A 23,555-nucleotide genomic window follows, 5' to 3' on the forward strand; every position below is an offset into this window, starting at 1 on the left:
TTGAACTTATGTGTCTGATGAGGTGCCTCGTTTTTAAACCTTCACTTCCTCAAAGTGTTCTTCCTGCCAAAATGGCTGATTTCCAACTTTACTGTCTGCCAATATGTTCTGAATGAAATTCAAAGTTATTGACCTGACTAAGTTAAGAATTTTCTGTCTTTCCATTCAGTATAATTTTACAGCTGAACGTTGAAGAATAGGATAATACAGGCATGATTCAAAAGAAAAAACACTTAAGCGTTTATTACTGTACCACTAGCGTTACAGACCAAACAAAGGAATGTATCAAATGAAGAGCTCATTATTGACTAACTTTAACTTTTCGACAAGACTGTGCTATTAAGGATTTTCATAGCTTATCTGTATCACACAATCGCTAATAGAGTGGGTAGTAAAGTTAATTACAAAAGCAGTCTTCCAAATAAATTGTGACACTAAAGATGGTATCATGAGACTTGATTTGTTTTCTCAGCAAGCTTGTTGTTGTTGACTTATTCCTCTTGGTCAGCCGCAGGCTCGACCAAGTCAATGAGCTCGAAAGTCTTCAGGAAGTCAAAAACAAGTAAGGGACCAGAGTAGAGGTCTTTCTTTTCCAGACCAAGACAGTGTAAAATGTGATCGGGAGAAGCCTGTGCAGAGTTACACCTCGTGCGCATTGAATAGGTCTTTCGCCCAAGCTCAAAAGAGAGACTCCTGATGTGTCCATTTATGAGCCTACTGATAGTGGACTGTATGGATCTATCAGCCCCTATGGTAAGTGCCCCACCAGGAGTCTGTCCATTATATCAAGAGTGGGCCGGAGGGATGTTCCATAGTTGTTTAGTGGTTCTGATCTTGGAGCAAATCTCAGGGAAGGTCAAAGGTCAACTTGAAATTGTGTTATCCGAAGCTCCCTGCTTGATCAAAAGATCACCATTTTCATTACCAAAGAGGCCTATGTGAGAGGGAATCCATTGAATGAAGATTTTACACCGATGAGAGAGTTGTTTAATTTTATTAAGTATAGAGACAGATGTCTTGTCGCCAGCCTTATTCCAGTTACTTAAGTGCTGTATGGCGCTACGACTATCGGATAAGATCCAGATATTAGCGGATGATGTTATAGACCCAATAGCGTTGAGTGCCTCTTCGATGGCAATTAGCTCAGATCTAAAAACAGAGCAGAAGTCTGGATTCTTAATCGTAAGTTTTCTAGAAAAGTCAGGAGCCTTAATGAAAATTCAGCTACTACAAGAACCGCGGTCGCCTTTGCTGCCATCAGTATAGATGAGAATATCTGTGGCTGGTATTTGGTTAATTATTTCAAGAGCAAGTTGGCGTAAGTAATCAGGCAAGTCTTGCTTTTTGTTAGTATGAGCTCCAAGATCAGGATGGAAATGTACCCCAGGAAAGCCCTCCATAGGATTAAAGATTTTTCTCACGGAGTGACTCTCCACATTCATATTTAGTAAATCCATCAGGTGAAAACGAGAAAAAGGGCTGTCTCTTTTCAACCTTTGTTTGTCCAATTACGGAAATAATTTGCAATGCGGTTAAAAACACCAAAACTGTAAAGCTTGTTAAAATACCCAGCCAGTAACTCATTCCTTCTTAGCTTTAAAGGCTGGATATCGCATTCATATAAAACCAAGTCTGTGGGGCAACTATGCCTCATGCCAGTAATAATCCGAGCAGCACTAGATTGAACTCTCTCAAGTTTTTCTAAGTTAGTGGCTGACGCACAGAAGTAAATCTGATATCCGTATTCCAGAATAGGTCTTATCAAGGAGTTATAAGTTGATCTAAGGGTATAGGCATTTACCCCCCAATCCCTTCCAGCTATACATTTCAAAGGGTCTAGTCTCTTTCTGGATTTATTAACCGCCTGATCTATATGTCTATTACTCAGGATGTCTGGATCTAAAGAGTATCCCAGATATTTTGGATGTTTTTCATAGGGCAGTGATTGGCCATTCATAGTGATGTTGGGCTGATAGTTATATAGACGCCGGTTAGTCGTGAAGAAGCTAGTAATTGATTTAGACAAATTAAAACTCAGTTTATGATTCTCAGCAAAACTCTGGACTTCAGAGAGGGTGTCATTAACATCAGATTCCAATTGTCAGCAAGCTTTATCAAAGTTGTTATCAATATCCTACTTGTGATTGGTTGGTTTGTTGAGTAAGGATAGTGGTAGCAAAAAGTCCTAGATTGTCTAGCATCGTAAGCAAATAGCTACATTTGTACCGATTTTGTGCTCTATTTTAACCTTTTGGAGAGGCATTTATATCCTCATTTAGGGTATAAATTTATATTTTAAGGCTTTAAACTGAGTTTTAATATGTGTTAGGTCTTAATTCAAAAGTATGATCGTTATAACCTAGCTAAAATTAGTGACCTTTCTGATTTTTATTTGAAATTTTAAGCCAATACTTTTCACCAAAAATATTATTTGATTTTTTTTTTTTTTTTTAAATTATGTCAGCAGTGTTCATTTGGATTGGCCTCTTTTTTTAAGGTGTTACATTTCGCTCCGAAATAAATGGAAAAATGAGGCACCCTAGTTTCTGGTTATGAGTATTATTAAAAAACACTTATTAATTAACAAAATTTGTATGAAACCATTAAAATTTGTAATTTTTTGAAGTGTTTTTTAACAAAATAGTTCTGATGTACTCTAGTTTGCTTATTTAATGTATATGCTCATTCGAAACCATACAAGTATTGTAAAACTGAAATTAGCCAGACGCATAACAGTCAGACTCATTGAAATCGAATCGCCATTGAATATACATTCACCTATTTTTATAATAATTATTGTTTGGTTAGTTTTTTACTTTAGAACCTAATTTCTAATTTTTTTCTCTCCTCTTAAACTTTTATGGACAAAAACGTTTCAATCATGATATTCCATTAAAAAAGAAGAAGAAGAAGAATTTTTGACAGAAATCTTGCAGAATGGATTCTTCTAGTATCTAGAATGCCATCATGAAACAATTTTGCTCAGTCATTACAAACATATGAAATTAAGTACTATGGAGTTGCTAAATATAATAGTGAAACCTTTAATACTCCAAGTCTAGAGCCCTGTGAAAATTTCCTTCCGCTACTTCTCCTTTATATAACATTAGAAAATCTACTTTTTTGACGCATTAAAGTTAAAGTTCGGAAACGCCGGAAATAACACACCGAGAGAGTTAAATAAGCTAATCATTTTAAAATGAATATTTTACCAATCCACTCTTGTTTCTAAAAAAAACATTTATTTTAATAATTTTTTTATTGTTTAAAACCATTTTCTCTATTAGAATTATTATTTTTAAAATTTTAAATATTTCAAAAAGTTTGTAAAGTTTTTTTAATATTAGTACAGTAAAGTTTTTTTAAAATTATTGATTTAAATCAACTGATATTTTATAGTTTAAACTAATTATTGATTTGATTTTTTATTTAGTGAAAAAAATCTTGTATGGATCAAAAATATTCTTGTGTAATATAGTTTATAAATTTATCTTTAGGTTGTGATTTTTAAATTTTTTTTTTTGAAGTATGATTTTATAAACTAATTAGAAAAATGAAAACAAAAGATAAATGATATTTGTTTAAACAATTAAAAAAATTCTTGTGTCAAAAGTTTTGTATTTGATGATATCTTGAATAATGAATGTCTGTTACCATTCAACTTGGCGGAATAAATTAACAATGTATTATAAGTATACTTAGATTTAAGTACATTTTATTGACAATATAGAGTAAATGTGCAATTTAATAGTAAGTTATGTTATCAATACTTAATCTTATTTTTCATTAAATAATTTTAGTTTCAGAATCAATTTTAAACTTTTCTTTTAATTAATATGCTTGTAATTTATATTTTCAGCCTTCAAAATCGAAGAAGAAAGATCGTAGAGAAAATTATGAAAGTGAAGATTTCACAACTAGGAAAAGGTTTGTATAAAATTATCTAATATTTTATATATATTATGTTTAATTTATATATTATGTTTAATTTATATATATATTATGTTTGATAAACCACTCAGCACCTTTGGATGTAATTAGTCATCTATTAATTAAACAATTTCAGTTCATTAAATCAGTTTCTCATCTTGTAGTCTACGAACCACTTGTAATCCCTTGAAAATTTTCAAATGTTCTGCAGAATAGTAGTCTTTTTGCATAGTAATATTAAGTGAAAGAAACATTTGGATTTCTCTTATTTAAATAAGTTTGTCACTTTTATCTTAATAAGTTAGGCACTTTTAGTGTTTCTTGTAAAGGGCAAAAAAAAAAATATTGTTTGTAAAATAAAAAATGCAAATATTCCATAATTATGCATCTTTCAAACAAATAATTGATAACTTTGAAAGAGTTCTTTTTAGGACACTCTAGTAAAATTATTTTTTCTAATTATGAAAATGTAACATTAATATTTTATTTTATTTACTATTATGCTTTTACTACTTTCTTAAATGTATAAATAGGCTATTAATATTTACCCTATTTAATTGGTATGTTGAAGATATAGGCCGATATAGGTTTTTATTCATTCTAATGAGATTTGTATGATTCATCGGAAATTTTTATGATTTATTTGATGAATTCGGATTTCTGACCCCCAAAATGCAGGTATTTCAGTTATCAAAGAAATATGGTCCCAAGAGTTTGGTCAGGTGAGTGGTCCAGTTTGAATTCTTTAATGTTAACTTTACTTTTTGCATATTCCACCATACCTCAAAAACTTTTTAAGTGAATTGAAAAGTTTTTAGCACGCAATTATAAAAACCGTTTATCCAAAAGTAATTCAATGAAAAATATATCTTTTAGTAAATATTATTTTAATTAATAATAGTAAAAAATATTTTGAATTTTAATGTTTGCAATTTTCACACCAATTTAAAGAATACAATTTTAAAAATGGTAAAATACGAAATTTTAGCAAAATCAGTCGAATAGTTTCTGAGAAATTACATTTTGAAACATCATATATTTAAAATTTGGTTTCTTGTCGACCGATTTTGTTCCCATTTTGTATTTTGCCATTTAAAACTGAGTTCTTTAAAATTGTGTAAAAAAAATTGCTTACCTTACTATTCAAAGTTTTTTTGCTATTATTAAATAAAATTATAAAATATTTACTTAAAATTATTTTTGTTTCTTTGGATAAACAAATTTTATAATTGTGTGCAAAAATTTTTTAGTTCACTTCAAAAAATTTTGGGATATGGTGAAAACACAAAAGGAAAAAAATTAACATTAAGGGTTCAAAATTCGGCTCTCCTGACCAAATTATTGGGACCATATTTCCCAGGTAGCCGCAACTCCCTGTATTTTGAGGGTCAGAAATCCAAAAACAAAAAAATTTGTATGTTTATTCAGGGAAAAAATCTTTTTTTTATATCTGATTTCATAACTTAAAATATCGTCTTCACTAATTAATTAACATATTTATTTGAGACTGATTTACAAATTCAGAAAAAGACAAAATTTATTTGTGATCACTCCTTCGAACCTTCAAGATTGAGCTCTAGAACGCTAAAATCTGATCATTGGATCAATAGTTATTTCTGGGGTTCATTTTTTTATTATGCTTCCTGTACATATAATTTAACAGATAACTACACGTAATATGTAATACTAACACCTGCATTAAAAGTAAGTGTTTTTTGGGGGGAAATAAACCGTCATCATTCAAACATGGCCAAGCACCTACACCCATTTGCATTGCTTTATCTTTTAATGGCCATATTAGGATGTAATTATACCATGTAATTTTGACCTTAGTCAAACCACATTAACAGCATCTGAGTAGGTACCTCTCTACAAACTTCCGTCAGAGTGTGTAGCATTTTTTAAAAGTGCTTATTTCGAATTTTCATTTTTTAAAAGCCCTTAAAGGTGCTTTTTTCGTTGGGTGTTTTTAAAAAGTGCTTAATTTTCCCTTTTTCAGAATGAGGTTTTTCCTCTACCATGTTGATTTTCGCTACGAATTATGCAGAAAGACATATTGTTCTATTCAGCGTTTTCACAATTAATTCAACCCCAATATATTTCGGCATATTGTCAGTCTGTAGCGTATGTAAACGCCATTCGTTTCACATGATTCAAAATTTCATTATTTTTGACAATTGTCAAAAACAATGCCAAAATTTTTTTTTTTTTTGACATGACGGTTAAAACAAGATAAAACCGTCAATTGTTAAAAAAATTTCCAATCCTGCCTAATTATGATATTTTTTTAAAGTGCTTAAAAATATTTTTGAGTGCTTGAAAAGTGCTTAAAAGGTGCTTATTTTTTATTGAATAATTTGGCTACGCACCCTGAGCTATTTTATTTAATATTTTTTTGAATTGGAAATTTTTTTTTTTTGTGTGTTTTAACTATTTTTTATCAAAATTTTCAGAGACATTTCAGAAGAAAAGCAACGTTATAACAGAGATTCATCCCAGGATAGATATTCAAATCATAAATCTAAACAAAAAAGAGATGATTCCAAAAGATTTTCTGAAAAAGAAAGTTGGAGTAAATCGAAGCAACGAGATGATTCTGCCGAAAATCAGTATGAAAAATCTCGTGATGAATTCACAAATAGAAAAAGCAACAAAATGTTTTCAGCTGAATCTTCACCTCACTATAAAACAAAGAGTCGTCATAAGCGCCAGTCATCAATAGAAAGAGACAATGAAAATTTTAAGGAAGGAAATAATAACTATTCACCTGGTACATATGATAAAAACATCCGAGATAATCAAAGGAACTATCCTCAGAGAAATTCAGGGAGAACAGAATTTGGACAATTTAGAAGAAGAGAGGAATCAAGGTAAAATAATTTACCATATTTTTAGTTAACTACTAATTAAGTAATTTGTAGTTAAATATGAATTTCCCGTCGATTCTCGAGAGAATTAGAATGCTTTCTTTTTCTTTCTTTTTTTCAATTTTGGTTTAATTTTTCACAAAAATTATGCCGACTGAAATAGCACCTTCACAAAAAATAAACTAAAACAATCTGCTTCATCGGAAAAAAATTGACATTTTCTCTATAATTCTATAGAAAAAAATTTCGACAATAATTCTACGAAAAAATGGGCGCAATTCTTATGAACTTTTTCAATGTTTCATCTTTTGCATCAACGTGTTTAGTTACGTGCATCAATAAGACGAGGCTGCTGAAATTCAAAACTGAGAGGTTACTTGCTATCTGATTGGCTCTTGCATGTGGTGTTCTCAATGCAAGTGAAAATGTACCTTTAACGCATTTGCATGACTTTAGCTCTTTAAAATTTAGACTTAAAGAACATGTTAGATATGTCCATTTTCAAGAGTGAAAAAAAATCCTTAATTGCTGCATGCTGTTTGAATCTTGGGCATAAATTAAATTTCAACAATGCCAAAATTATTTGCAAGCCACTCTCCACCTCACCATAGCATGTGGAAATACATATTTACTTGATTTGCCACTTTGGCTTTTCGTGTTCTGTTTTTCATTTTTTTTCCTCTTTCGACCACTGCGATTTTTAGTTTTCATTCTCCCCTTTATTTTTCCATTTTTTTTGTTAGCAACTTTATGTTTCATATTTCAAATCCTTTTTTTCTTCTCATTCATGTCTGGCAAGTTGTGAAAATGAGGGTCTGTTTTAATGCTTTAAATGTATTAACTATTATTTCCAATTTTTATATCTTTGAAGCAAATGATGTTTTTAATCATGTAAAATCAAAAACCTTGATATCTTGTTAAGTTAAGGTATTATAAAAAAGGATAATGTCATAGCTGTATGTGCTTTGGTACTATTATTTACACAAATTTTTTATTATATTTGTCATAATAATATTCTTAAAGTTCATTTCCTATTTGCAGGTCAGAAAAAGAGTTGCCAGATCGACAGGAGGAGGTAAGTACTATTAAGTAATCTACACTCAGGCATTGAAAAAAGCACATTTTTTGTAGTTAACAACTAAATGTAGTTATCTAAAACTATTTTATTACAAATGTAGTGACTACAAACTAGTTTCGAAATGTAGTAACTACTTCCCTACTTTAAGGAGACGAACTTAATTTACCCCTATATTCAAAATTGTTATAAATGATTAATTGGCTTTTTTAAGCATGTGGAATTATTAAGAATTACAGCCGGACCCCCGTTATGGTGAACCATTAGCTGACCTAGCAAAAAGTCCACTATGAACAATGGTTCACCGTATAAAAAATCTTTGGGAAAATATTTTTAGCATATTATAGTGTTATTGTTAGAAATAGTTATTGTTATAGTGCATAATTTGCATTATGAATTATTGACTAACTGAATATATAGAATCTTTTTACTAAATAGTTTCCTTAACGAGAATTTCTTCCTATAGCAAGATTTTTAATCAGAATGTTAAAAAACTTTAAAAATACTCTCCATGAATTGAAGTGGTTGTCTCCCTTTAACAAATTTTTAAGTTGTTAATTGTTTCATTTATTTTCATTATTATTTTTTATGTGTTTATTTATTTATTTTAATTTCTGTCATTTTCTGAGATTTCTGTGCAACACATTCATTCCCTTATGCGTGTTTTAGTGGCTACTTGCATTATTCATTGCTAAGAAATAGCTTACTTAAAACACTTGTTTATAAAGTGTATTTCTTCATTTTTAATTATAAGTCATAGTTTATAGCTTATCACATAAACTATAAATTTTCTAACCATTATTCAAATACCTGCAAGAAAAAAAATATGAGCCCTCTATAAACAAACAAATGATTTCACAGCTGTTAACTATAAAAGTATGAAATAGCAGTTAAACAGTAGTTCGGGTGAATCCCTTAGAGGTATTCACTACAACCGAGTATCCACTATATCCCTGCTTCATTATAGTAGGATTATACTGTATTTATTCACGTTTACATAAACCAGTTATTCTAAAAAAAAAATTCAAATAATTTATTCTTTTAACCTTCAACTTTTTATGTCTTTCTCGACAGTGAAAGCAATTATTGGAAATTATCAAATATTTATGATTTCGTAAAGTTTTAATGTTCTTTTATTTCCTCTACTCCCTGTAAAAATTTCAAAATTAGTTACATTTGAGCCTTGTTTCTTTACTTAATTTTTTCTACAGTAGTTGCTAGAAATCTCTACAAACTACTGTTTTTATATCAAACTACTCAATGCACTATTTATTTTAAAAAAAGTAGCACACTACTCTAAAAATTATGAAAGAGTAGCAATTGCAGTAGTTTTGCTACTTATTGCATGCTACTTCCAACTGCAGTCTATACTAAAACATATTCTAAGCAACAAAAAAGAATTATACAACCCCACTTATCAAATAGTTGTATAAATTTAATTTTAATATAAACCTAACCTAAACCTATAAATAACTAAGCGATCATGAAGACAATTCATTCTACAAGAAAGTTCCCAGACTTATAAATATGCAGAATTACTTGTAACCTTTTACAAACATTTCATTATTGCCCAAGTGACCCAATCTGTTAGATAGTTCGCATTTTTTAGTGCAAACCTACATAAATTCTGTAACAAATCTTTTATCTCATGCGCGGACAAATTTGTTATTATACTGATACATAAGAATTTCATAATTTATGCGCTAATTTTAGTATTAGATTCTAAGAAATGTTTATAAATACAGGGGTCTGTTTAGAAAAAATTTGTGTCCGTTAATGGACCCTTCAAAAAATATCTTTTCATAAAAATGGACCCTTCACAAAATAAATTATCTTTTAATCGGACCGTTCACAAATTTGTTTATCTTCATTATTGTTTTGTTAATCGAATAAACCCTTTCCCGGGGGGGGGGAGAAAGACGGTTCGAGACAAACTAAGTTTCTAAGTTTAAATTCCAAGTGTAGTATTCTAAGAAAATATTTCTACTTTTACAAAAATCATGTGCGCATTCTTACTAATATTAAATCATAATTTTTTTTTAAATGAATAATTGATCAATTTATATTTATTCATAAAATTAATTAATAGAATATTATGTAAATAAAAATAAATGTTTGGAAATTTTTTAAATAAAATATTATAAATTTAAGAATTGTTTAAGTTAACTTAATGCGTAACACATTAAGAGTGATACATTACTAAGTTGTATTATTTAAAATATGTCAATTGAAATTATTAAAAATGTGAGTGATTTTGTTTCCATTATTCGTCCGAAATTAATATTCTGTGTTGAGCAGTATAGGCTAAATACCAAATATTTTCATGTTGCATTTCTAAATTAGTAGCAGCAATTGATGAGTAGAATCTTGTATCTATTTACAATTTAAAAACTTCTTGAAAAGGTTTTTAGAAATTTTTGCAATAACAGAACCCTATTTGCACAAATTCACAAAAGCAGGACCTTGGTTGAAAAACTGTGACTTAACACCTATTTTATATTCACAAATTATGAATAGTTTTTTCACAATTTTACAAAAGCAGGACCTTTCGCAAAATGTCTGGACAGACCCCTGAAATAATATCACTACAGGGATTGGTACAGAAAATCGCTTTGTGACAAGAGAATAAAAAGTCGAGACATGATGGCATCCCTGCATTTCTGATAATATTACATGCATCTTGTTATTGATTATAATTCATACTTTCCAGAGAAGGAAAGAGAGGACAGATCCTGAAGAAGAAAAACAGAAGGACAGCGCAGAGCAGAATGAAAGTACTGAACCTCTATCAAAAAGGCAAAAAATTGTAAATATTAACATGAGAACTGGTGGAGCTTACATTCCTCCTGCAAGACTTAGAATGATGCAAGATCAGATTAAAGATAAAGGAAGGTACTAGTTTGAGTTCTGCATTTTTTTTTTCAATTCTAAATATTTAAAATATTCAAAAGCTATTTAAATAGCTTTTATATTTGTGTGTGTGTATATGTATATATATATATATATATATATATATATATATATATATATATATATATATATATATATATATATATATATATATATATATATATATAAAGGTGGCAGTTGTGCGAGCAAGACAAACAGGCCAAGTGACACAAAATCAGAGTGCTCCTCAATAAAAGTTGGGGGAAATCATGCAACATAAATCCGTAAAATATTTCATTTTAGGGAATAAAGAAAATCTTAATAATTATAATTGGTCTGTTACATAGGTCGAGGGAAATTTAGCTTTCTCTTGCTTAGTTACAGGGATAAACGTTAAAATGTTAATAAATGCATATTTGAACAAAAAATAGATTAAAAGACAAGATGTGAATATTAAAGTGTGAGAAAGAGCACTTTGTTTAGAACAATAAATTAAGAAAAATATTTACAGAAAAGGAATAACATAAAAAGATTAGTTGAAGCTTTTTTTTTTCATTTTAGATATTCAATAAAACAATTAAAGCAGGAAAAAGCTAAAAAATAAAAGATATGTGTGTTGGCAAGACAGCACTTCAGGGGACACACTGCCTGCCAACACACAGGAGCCTTTCTATTGTCAGTGGAAAAATCAAAACTGACAGTGCCCCGAGACCCCATAATGGATAAACAAATAAGAGAAAATCATTATAAGAATTGAAAAGCACAGAAAAATAATGAACCAGCTAACACAACCTAAAAGTACACATAGTAAAAATGATATGCCCACTTATAAATATATACAGTTAAAGTTAGAATAACCAAATCGAAATAAAGTAAAATTTTATTAAATTTGTATAATATAAATTGTAATTATAATTTTAGTAGCAGTAAGTATATTTTGGAGCTTTGGGGGGAAAAAACTTCACAGAAAGAAACAAAACAAGGATTTTGATCTTAAAATCTCTTACTCTGCAATAAGTAGGCCATTCATTTAAAGTTATTAAAAAAATAAATAATGTTTTCTTGGTTCACAAGTTAAATCGAGCTAATTGACATAATTACATAAACTTGTACAATTATGTTTGTTATACTCTGGGAACTTGATTTATGACAAGTCACTCAAAATGTTGTCCTATAATTTTTTTTAATAAAAATATGCTGTAATTTTTTTTGCTTTTGCTAGTGGTTAACATGATCCCTATTGGGTATTTGTTTGACAAAGACTATAAAAATATAAAGGACCGTCATTAGGTAATGCATAGTATATAAAAAGTTTCTTGTATTACAAGTTTTGTATTATTTTTTTTCTGTTATAGTGAAGATTATCAGAGAATTGCCTGGGAAGCACTAAAGAAAAGTATTATCGGTATGACCAATAAAGTGAATAGCTCAAATATTGCAGAAATCATTCCTGAACTTTTCCGTGAAAACATTATAAGAGGAAGGTAATATCTTTATATCCATATGTATAAAGTTTATCATTCAAAGTATAAAAATTAAATTAAAAGTTTGCTTAAATACTCAAAACTCCCAAAATTTCTATGGCATTTTTTTTAAAAATTAAATATATAAAATTTATCAAAGCTTTATATTTTGTGTATATATAGCTTTATATTGTATTTTTTGTGTTTATATTATTATTATTATTATTTTGAAAAAGAAGGTGGACATTCTTTTCAGCAAAAGTACTTTTTTTTAATTTATTTTTTAATGTATTCTATATTAATGAATGCCCTTATTGAATAATGTGCTTTGGATAATAGCAATGTACTGAAAACATTTAATGAAAAAATTGATAAGCAAAATTTTCTATGTTCCTGTCATGTGTTTGCTCCTGCAAATAGTTTTACATTTTGACTCATCTACCAGCAACCATTGCTAACCAGTTAGTCGCATGTTTGAACGAAGAGATTATCTTAATTCTTACAAACCTATAAAAATAGAAGAAAGATTAAATCTTCAATGCCTTTTGAGAAGAGAAATTGTTTTGTGAGGCCCATGTGAAAGCCATATAGTAGAGCATATAGAGTTCAAAAGATTATTATTAGCTTAGTTTTCAAAATTCAGTAGTCTTATAAAATATCTAATATAATTGTTTACTTTTAGACATTTATTTATTTTTCTCATTTTGTAGAGGTGTGTTAGCACGTGCTATAATGCAAGCTCAAGCCGCTTCTCCTACATTTACTCGAGTTTATGCTGCATTAGTGGCTATTATTAATACGAAAGTAAGTAACTATGCATAACCAATTTTTAACTGTAGATTTTAAGTGTTAGTAATTAAATTTAGCTATTATTTTAAACATCACTGTATTTTTTAAAAAAAACTTTTTCTTTGATTAAACAATGGTTTTCAACCAGTGATGTTATGAAAAATTGTCATGCTGTAATGATAATTAAAAAAAAAAAAGAAGAAAAATTTTAAATTAAGAAAATAAGAAAACAGAAGTTTTAATTTATTTATGTGTGTCACATTTTAAGTTTATTGAAAAAGTTTCCAATACTTTTTTAAGTCACACAAACATTATTTTTTCAATTGAAATTAGTATCAAAACTATGTTTATATTAAATCATTTTGCTGAGTAAGTCAGATATAAGATTAATAACATATTTTCTTTTAATTTCTCTTCTATAGTTTCCTGAAATTGGGGAATTGATTTTGCGAAGATTAATTGTCCAGTACAAAAGAGGTTTTAGAAGGAATGATAAAACAGTGTGCATGACTGCTGTTCGTTTCTTGGCCCATTTGTTAAATCAAGAAGTGGTATGATTATTTTTACTAGATAAATAAAATTGCAAAATATATTGTATATTAGTATGTTGTTATAAGCTTTTTGTTTTTATAGCATTTTTTAAATATGTACTATGAGTATTTAATTATATTTATTTGTCCAAATATTTTTCAATTTGTTTACAAAATAAATCAATATTTTTTGATAAATGAGTGCATTAAAATTTAGTCAACTCTCTATTGCACTGAGTTGTTAATTGTACACATAACAGAAGAAGATTAAAAAAAAAAAAAAAAAAAAAGAACTCACGCAAATCCTGAGATTTTGTTTTTCACTTATGTTAATTACTTTGAAATTCAAACATTTCACACTTCTATTAAATTTTTACAATTACAACAATTGCATTTGTTATAGAAATGTTTGAAATACAATTGAAAATATTTTGTGGCAAGAAAATGTTATTTTTAAAAGAATATATTACTTGCAATGTGCCAACTTTTTCTTTAATCCTTAGATACAGAATTTTTATTAAACATATTTTTCATGCATTTTTTTCTTCATTATTTTGTATTAATTTAGGTCAAAATAAGTGAAAAATAATAGATCTTTAATGATTTATGGTTATGAAATATAGTATAAAACACTGGTGCTCTTTTCTTCGTTAAAGGTAAAAACTTCCAAACATGGCTCACTTCAAAACAAAAAACTTTTTCAATTTGCAGTTATTTGATCTGAAAGAAACAGTCATTCCTCATTGAAATTTCTTTAATTTACAAAATCAATTATTGATAAATTTTTTAATATAAATGAAAAAATGATTTTTTTTCTTCAAACTACTTTTTTTTTTGGATTTTATATTTTAATACAATTATAATTCTGATAATCTAGCAGATTTTATCAGGTTATTCTATTAGACTGTTTTTTATAATTAAAAAATACCGAAATATATTTTTACTTGTAATTCAAACATCAGGAGAAATGTATATAAAAGGGACACCAGTGTTCAGTCTGTGTCAAAGTGCTAAAAGGAAAATTTATATGATTGCTGCAATTTTGGTAGGCTAGTTGAACCAGATGCAATGAGAATGATTATTTGAATGTAACATTTTAAATAAAAATTGCTGTCTCTTAATTAATAAGAACTGGTTTGTTTAAAAAGTTAAAGCCATTCATACCTTGATTCACTGACTTTGTTTATGGAATTCACCCATTTTCTAAAGTAATATTCATATTAAACCCCTTCTTATCTCTTTCCTTAAATCTATTTTTTCAGGAAATAATATGCAATGATTATATTAATGCAACATAGCAACCAATTAAAGACAAAAATGCTCAAAAAAATATTAAGAAAAATCGGATTTTATTTTAGATATTTACTCAAAGTTTTAAACAATTACTTTAATTTAGTGGTGAAAAATGCCTAGAAATGATAAGGAATTTTAAAAATGCCTAGATATCATAGTTTTATGATAAGGAGTTCTGAAAATATGCTCTAAATAATAAGTTTTAACATTTGAACATGAATTTCGGATATTAAAACTTTTTTAAATTTGCTTTTATATCATTGCAGGCACATGAAATCCTTATTTTAGAAATAGTAACCCATCTTCTTGAAAATCCTTCTGAAGATTCTGTTGAAGTTTCAATTGCCTGTTTGAAAGAGTGTGGGAAAAAATTAACTCAACTCACACCCCGTGGCATGAGAGGTAAATAATGCCAATAATTTGTTCTTTTATTATCTAATTATGTATATAATATTTGCATAAGATTATATATATTCATAATGATCATCAGATTATGGGACAACAGGATGGCTTCAGAGCAGGGAAAATAAATTAATTTGAGTTTCAGGTTCCAAACAGTGCAAGATTGTTTCCAAAAACAAATCGACCTCGTAATATTTTTTTTGAAACCAAATACTTTTTTTTTAACTCTAATAGTTAGTTCTATTGTAAGTATAAGTGTTTCACAATTTAATTTATGCATGAGAACAAAATATAACTGAAAAATTAGTAATAAAATTTATATCTCCAGTTTGAAAAATCAAGAAAATTCAGTAAAATCAGTCTGGAATAGTATGGCAATACTCAATAATGGCCAGCTGGATAATATGAAATAAATTACTTATAAGTTTTCTAGATATTCTTGTAATTTACCCTGAACATCAATAAACAAGTGTGATATTTTCACTCTAAATTTTTCATTAAATTTGTAAGTAAAATTATACATGCTTTCTGAAATGTCTGTGTGAGGCTGAAATGATTCTAAGGTTGGTGTTATGCAAAGCATATATATATTTAACTAAACAAAATTTGATATTCTTCTGTATGATGTTAATAAAAAAAAAAATTAAATTCATAATAAACATGTTCAATGCTTGGTATAAGAATTTTTTTTTTCATTATGAACTTGTCATATTTAAATATTATTGACTTGAACTTCTGAATTTATTGAATCTTTGCAACCCATTTGCTCACTAACTACTTCTAGTAATTCTTGACTTAAAAACCGTATCTAAGATCAACCCATAGTCTTTTTTTGATTGCCAAAGCATATTTTGTGTACACAAAATGCTCCCTACACCTTGCGAATTTCAGGATTTAAATTTCTCCTTAGTTTCGTGGTTAATTTTTTTTCTGGAAAAGCAATTCTGAAGCATTATTATGGCAAATTTAAAGCATAATTTTAAGAAAGTATCTTTTGATATAGTTTCACTATTTATGAATATAACTGTATGCTTTTTCAGAGCAAATATTATTTGGTTATATGTTGCAAACCAATTTTATATTGGAAATGCGGAAACATCTAAAACTGAAACAGTATTGTAAGATATACTTATCAAAAGAACTTCAAAAATATTTTAAATGGAAAAAGTTGACGCGTTTTAGGAGTTCTACTTTTTCCGCCTTGATTGCTTTTGAAGCTTTGTCAATTTTATGTTTATTTTCAAAGTTAACTTAAGTTGACACATTTCTTCCTTAGCTATTATACAAAGAGTACGTGACGTTCTGCATGAAGGGGCTATGGATGTTAGAGTACAGTATATGATTGAAGTTTTCTTTGCCATTCAGAAAGATGGTTTCAAGGTAAACTTTTTTTAAATTTTTAAAACATTTCGACAAACCAACTTTATTTTTTATTTTGAGTCATTATACATCGCATAAATCACATTTGGGTTTGATTTTAATGAACTTAAGTGTAATGGATACACACAATAAAATAAGTTATTCCATGGTTGGAATATATGCACAAATTGTGACAAACTGCTCCAAAAAGGAAATTTCTGCTCCATCCTGCTGAAAAATACTGTTTTCTCGCTCCAAAACTCTAATAATATTATTGAGCAAAAAGTGCATCTTGGTCCAATCTGCATGCTAAAAATTTAGTTTTCGCATAAATTTAAAGATATTGCAGTTGGAAAAAGTTTTTCTTTTTTTTTTTTAAAGCTATATCAAAGCAACAAGGATTTACGATTGATTTGTCAAAAATTGAGTATGTTGAAATGTTATTACTCAAATTAAAAATTTGTGAGTTATAATAACATCATATTAAAAATATCAGGATTCTGAAAGCTAAGCGGAAACGGCCGGAAAATTATCAAAAAACATGTGAATTAACAAAAAAATTGTCAAGAGTTTACTGGCTAAAAGAAATTTTTTGTATTTTTTTAATTTAATTTAAGAACTTATATTTTTAGATATTTAAGTTCTAATCAGGTTATATTTATACTTGGACCTCGTGTAAAAAGGTTGAATATCGTATCAATTAAACGAACAATTCCTTAGCTTTAAGTTGATGTTTGAAAATCTTTTTTTTTATTATAGTAAGGAAAAACCATTTATATGCATGCATGCTTGTCATTTTTTATGAAATCTTTAGATTTTCTCATATCCATAACTTGGACAATTTTCATCCTAAAAATCTAAGATTTGGTAGAATTACTTACTTATCATATGTGTCTATTACACCGAATTTCAGTAAAACTGAAGGTCCAAAAGTGATGGATTTGACTATTTATTGCTTTACTCTTAGATTGCATGGGTCTTTTTCTTACCTTTGTTATTTTTTTTAGGTTTACATCTCAAAAGATAAGAAAATTGTAGTTAAGAAATTTCATTTCTAATTGTTAAAAGTAATTTTTCACCACAACTTATTTTTTTAAAATTTAACATGTTTCTTTTTCAAAAAACTTATTTAAGCTGTAAATTGAGTCATATATATATTTATTCATGCTACCTTGTATTTAGCAAGCATATCTGTTAGTAGTCGAAAAGAGATCTCTTTGTCTATTTTTTCTTCCTTAAATATATACGTATATTTTCATGTACATAAAAAAAATTTGACTTTCTTATTATATTGTGTTACCTTGAACTAGTGGTTACAATTTGTCAAAATTTGATAATACCCTATCAATAACAAAACATTTTAAATCTAAGAATTTAAAATGTTAATTACTCTAAATTTAAAACGTTGGCTGCCACGTCACCTATATTCGAGTGACGGCTAAGTTTCTGATCAAGCTGTGTTACCCGCATTGGGGTGCCGCTTATTTGACTACTTGCTAAGGATATTCATATGTATTTGAGAAGATATTTCACAGGAATTAACAAAACTGTTGAGTTGTTTTAAAAGTAATACAAAATTAATTTATGAAGAAAGTTATTGTGAGCCTCCTGTTCACTACTATTTGAGTCACTAAAAGATAGGTTTTCCATTTTTCTTTTCGAAATTTTAACGAATTAAGGTAAAGATTTTAAGTTATACTCCTCTTTACTCGGCAAATATTCAAACTGATCGTGTAAAGTGGTGGGATGAGAAACATGCGGACACAAATAAAACAGACATGATACCATGGCATACCTGCCAAGTCTCCTGTTTTAAAATGAAGACTCCTGGATTTTATTCCATATCTCCTGTTTACCTGTATATTCTCAAATTTCTCTGTATTCGTTGAAGAAATTTTTTTTAAAATATGGTGATGAAATATCCACTGATGGCAAAAATACTTCTCTTATTCCTCAACAGATGGTGCTATTGCCAGTACTGCCATATGTTGAGTGTTAATAGTTTAAGTTGAGCCGTGATGGCTCAGGGGATACAGCGTTTGCCTTCTAATGAGATGAACCCAGGTTCGAAACCCAGCGATGACTAATCGATATGAATTCCGCATCCGGCATGCTCCGACCACAGTGCTGGTGTGAAATATCTTCAGTGTTAGACGGATCACAGGTTAGAGTCCCCTAGTTGTCAGGCTAACCGTGGGAGGTCTTCCTCACCACGTAAATCAAATGTAGGTTAGTTCCATAAAAAAAAAGTCCTCCACGAAGGCGAATTTCTCCCAATACTTGATCCAGGAGTTATCTTATCTGCTTAATCGGGTTTTGAAATTACAAGGCTACGAGTTGAACAACAGTAGTCATGAACCCAAAATTGGGTCATTAAGTAAAATCTCGGTTATTTTATTTCTCCAATGTTGGCAGGTATGCCATGGAAACAAACGAAGTGAGATAATATTCTTATGACCACTAGAGACTCGCATTATTAAAATATTGGTAGGAGTACTCAGAAAAATATGCTTTGTACAGCAGTACTCGTGGCCGGAAAGCGATTCCACTGTAAATGCGTGTGGCAGTCAACATGTTAAATAAAGGAACCAAAAATCAGTCACTTCATATAAACACTTTGTAATCATGAATGTAATATTAATTTTTTTTCAAGGATTTTGAAATCATGCCACCAGAACTGGATTTAGTTGAAGAAGATGATAAATATACTCATTTAATTAACTTAGACGATGCTGTTGATGCACAAGAAATGTTAAGTAAGAACAAATTTAATTATTAAAAAAAGTTTTCATTTAATGTTTCTCACAGTTGTAATTGCCAAACTTAGTTTATACTAATAACCAAGCAAAGTAGAGCTCTATAGTTTAAAAACTGTCAGAAATTGTAAGTATATGCTCTCACATTTCATGGTCAAAAGTGTTTGAACTCTAAACTTATGCTGTTTAAATAGTGAAACTAAGTCTATATTAATATCCTAAGATGGTAGAACTTTCTTTGCTAATAAATAATTTTAAAAAAGAAACCAGCTTTGATAATGCATTAAGCACAAATAAAGGCAAACAGCCATGTTAGTTATTTTAACAAGTACACAGACTGAAAGAGATTGTACTTGCAATTCATCAATTGTCTTTCAAACTGATATATTTGTGCTTGTTATTTTGTTCCTACATAACATACAATGTATGTATTTTTAAGCGTGCCTTTAGTAAGAAAAAAATCTAAAATCTTAGCATAGCCTGATAATATTTAAAATCTTAGATTGACCTAACCCCTTAAAACAAAAAACTTTTATTAATGCAAAGCATTAAATGTATTGTAATAACACAGTGTTGCTGCAAAAATTGTCCTTTAAAGCAATCTGGCCCCACATAATTCTAATTTCAAATTCCCGTCTCACATTCATTAAAGCTATGTATAATTATAATCTATACAATAAAGCATTGTGTAATCAACTATATAAATATTTACTTTTTACCACTATTTCACTAATTTATAATATTTTCTTTTTCTTTCTGTAGATATATTCAAATTTGATCCAGATTATATTGAAAATGAAGAAAAGTATAAATCTGTTGTGAAAGGTATTTAAATTTTTCTTATTATTCACAATCCTTGTTTTTGATGTATAAGTTTTGTTAAATCAATTAAAATAATGGTCTGTGATATATTTTCTTAGAAATTCTTGGTGATGAAAGTGAAGAAGATGGATCTGGCAATGATTCTGGTAGCGATGATGAAGAAGAGGATGATGAAGAGAAAAGTAATATATTTTTAATGAAGTTTGTAAAGTTTTGTTTCATTTAAAGCTGTCTTTACTCACATTGAAATAAATTTAAAAAAAGATAATCCTATCAAATATTTAAGAATCTAAAGATAGCCAAATCCAACATTGGTCCCAATCGGTCTTGAGAATTTCCACTCTACTGCTTTTTGTTTAAGTCTTTCACTGAGGCACAGAGTGCATAGCATTTTTAAAAAGTGCTTAAAGGTGTTTATTTTATTCTGGGTTTGTAAAAAGTGCTTAATTTTCTATCTTTTAAGTAGAGATTTTTTCTTTGCCGTATTGATTGTTGTTCTGAATTACAAAAAAAGGCATGATTTTCAAAATTTTCTCTGCAATATTTAACAGAAACTAATTATTTTATCAAGATTATGTAGAGTTTTTGAAAATGTTTTATAATTTTATTGATTTTATGTTTATAATTTAAGAACTTTAAACGATGGAATGCAGTAATTTTTATTACTGTGCAGATCCTAATAATGATTTATTTTTTTTGAAAAGTGATTAAAAATGTTTTTTGAATGCTTAAAAGGTGCTTATTTTTTGTTGAAAAATCTAGCTACGTACACTGAGGCAGTTTGTATTGATAAAATAATTTTTTTATATGATAAAAAGGCATTCTAATGTTGCATTGTTTAAATATACAGGCATAAAAGTAAACTTTGTAAAGTACGATACTTGTATTTATTTTTATGAAGAACGATTTTTTTTAAAAAATAATTAAAGAAAATGTCACATTTATCCTCTTAAAGGGCAGAACATTTAATTTGAATAGTGCAAAACGAAAACATGCTTATGAAACCTGAAGTGTTTCATCAGCTATTGATAGTTGTTAAAAACAAAAAGTTGGGATAAAATTATTCTTAAAATAAGGCAGATAAAACCAATAATTAAATCTTTCATGTATAAAAAAGAATTTAATATGCTTTATGAAGAATAGACTATTGTTTTCTTTGCTTTTAGAAATCCAAAGATTTATTTAATTTAGGTTAAAGGTAAATTTGTAAAAAAACGAGGAAAGATATAGTGAGATTCAGTGCAACTAATAGTGTGCATCTATCCTATATTGAATTATAAAGGTTAGAAATGATTAGTTACGAAATACTCTGCCAAAATTGAGTAAGAAATTCATAATCTGTTTATTATTCAAAATTATTATTCTCTAACATAATTTTAGAATTTTAAAGAAAGTTGGCTATAAGATATTTTACAGATATTTATTATAGTAGAATTGCTATAAACTTTTTAACCTTAATCTTCAACAGTGTTACAGTCAAATACTTATGTAACTGTATTCGAAAATTACTAAGAATTGTTTATAAAATTATTATTTTACTGAAATATGTTAATTGAGAATAAGATTTTAATGGATATATTGTTGAAAGTATTAGATGAATTATAAATTTAATTATTTATTGATGAGATATATGTTAACTTATTTTTTTGGAGAGAATTAAGAAATTTTAAATTTCATTACAAACTTAAATTTCACAAATAGTAAAATATTTATTGGAACCATTAGACATCATATCACATTAGTATATCTTCATCTGTAGTATATCAATCAGTGAAATGGGAAAACGGGAATGATATAATTCAACAAAGGTTATGTCACACTAAAGGGTTTATATCTCTTTGCTGAAAATATCTATGTAAATTTCTAAAAATAAATGTCTAGTTATCTTCTTAGTGCTACATAGCCTGTGTTAAATTACAACATCCCTGTTGTGCTATCTTTGTCATTTATCCTGCTGACAAAGGTGTATCAATGGGACTCACAGTATTTAAAGAATATCTTAGATCTCTTAAGAATATCTATGTAGATACTATGTAGATATCAAAACAATAAATATGTCAATATCTAATGAAATAAATATCTAGTTATCTCTTTAGCGTTACACAATCTATGTTGAATTACAACATCCCTCTTGTGCTATCCCTTACATGTCACATTAGTAATTCTTTATCAGTTTGATAAATTACTGGGGTGGCAAAACAGGATGATGTAATTCAACAAAGGTTATGGCACACTAAAGAGATTATATCTCTTTATTGTAAGTATTTAAAAAATATCTATGTAGATCTTAAGAATATCTATGTAAATATCAAAACAATAGAAACAATATAAATATCTACAAACAAAACGATATAAATATCTAATGAGATAAATATATCTAGTTACATATCTCTTTAGTTTTACATAACCTATGTTGAATGGAACACTGAAACCTGCATAGGTTATAACATAAATTTTACTATTTATGGTTTTTAAGCACTGCATTTAATGAAACTCAATTTTATAACAAAGGATTCTACTAGTCTTTTAGCTATTTAATGGCTTAAAATAGCTTGGATAATGGCTTTCTTACTTCCTTTTTCTTAGTCTTCTTTTTTCTTTTGTTAAAATGTTGGTTAAACTGCCAAAATGCATTTGAATGTTGCAGAATATGTGTTAATACTAATAAGTTGTACTTTTTCAGATGATGAAAGTCAACAGATTATCGACATGACTGAAACTAACTTAGTCTGCTTGAGAAGGAAAATTTATTTAACTGTTCAGTCCAGTTTAGATTTTGAAGAATGTGCCCACAAACTTTTAAAACTGGAATTAAAGCCAGGTCAAATAGTGAGTATTATTAAAATCCATAAATTTCCTTGAAATATCTGCAATATGATATGCGATTTTTCATTATTTTTTGTGTAATCATGCATTAATAGCTCAAACTTTAATTAAACATTCATGTTGCTAACATTCCTTTATTCTAGGAATATTTGAACACTTTTCAAATGCTATACTTGCTGATCTGTTGATCTATAATTGATGTGACATGTCAATCCTCTTGTTGTAAGCTTAAAAAACTTAATGTAAATTTTTATATAGCAATAAATTTGATATTTTCCTTTCATGGAAACAGCATTTAAACAAAAATATGTCTAGTTAAAAAAAATTGCTTCGCGCACTTTTTTTCAATCTCCTTTCCTTTATCTTTCTAATGCAGAAAATTTGTGTGAACTATTTATTTTTCAATATATAATGTGTGTAATATCTTTGCGTACAAACATAATATTTAATTTAACCCTTTTGTGCCGACTGTCATCTGTACGTGCCAGCAAGAAACACACTCACTTCCCGGCCGACCCACCGGCGTGGACGAGCGTTTTCTCGTTCACCCCCGG

At 28.4% G+C, this 23,555-nt stretch overlaps 1 protein-coding gene across 1 annotated transcript in view; it reads left to right on the forward strand.

The window, feature by feature from the left end:
- ncm (pre-mRNA-splicing factor nucampholin) overlaps positions 1-23,555 on the forward strand; it is a 45,055-nt gene that overhangs the window by 7,767 nt on the left and 13,733 nt on the right. Inside the window, exons 5-17 of the mRNA XM_043046869.3 lie at positions 3,860-3,927; positions 6,384-6,800; positions 7,839-7,872; positions 10,583-10,764; positions 12,117-12,245; positions 12,935-13,028; positions 13,436-13,564; positions 15,103-15,238; positions 16,515-16,618; positions 19,251-19,353; positions 20,116-20,178; positions 20,274-20,357; positions 22,859-23,004. Coding sequence (XP_042902803.2) covers positions 3,860-3,927; positions 6,384-6,800; positions 7,839-7,872; positions 10,583-10,764; positions 12,117-12,245; positions 12,935-13,028; positions 13,436-13,564; positions 15,103-15,238; positions 16,515-16,618; positions 19,251-19,353; positions 20,116-20,178; positions 20,274-20,357; positions 22,859-23,004 — 1,689 coding nt within the window. The remainder of the gene's footprint in view (positions 1-3,859; positions 3,928-6,383; positions 6,801-7,838; positions 7,873-10,582; positions 10,765-12,116; positions 12,246-12,934; positions 13,029-13,435; positions 13,565-15,102; positions 15,239-16,514; positions 16,619-19,250; positions 19,354-20,115; positions 20,179-20,273; positions 20,358-22,858; positions 23,005-23,555) is intronic.

This window comes from Parasteatoda tepidariorum, chromosome 7 (genome assembly GCF_982258835.1).
Source record: "Parasteatoda tepidariorum strain Cologne lab strain chromosome 7, Ptep-v5.0, whole genome shotgun sequence".
Taxonomy (NCBI): Eukaryota; Metazoa; Arthropoda; class Arachnida; order Araneae; family Theridiidae; genus Parasteatoda; species Parasteatoda tepidariorum.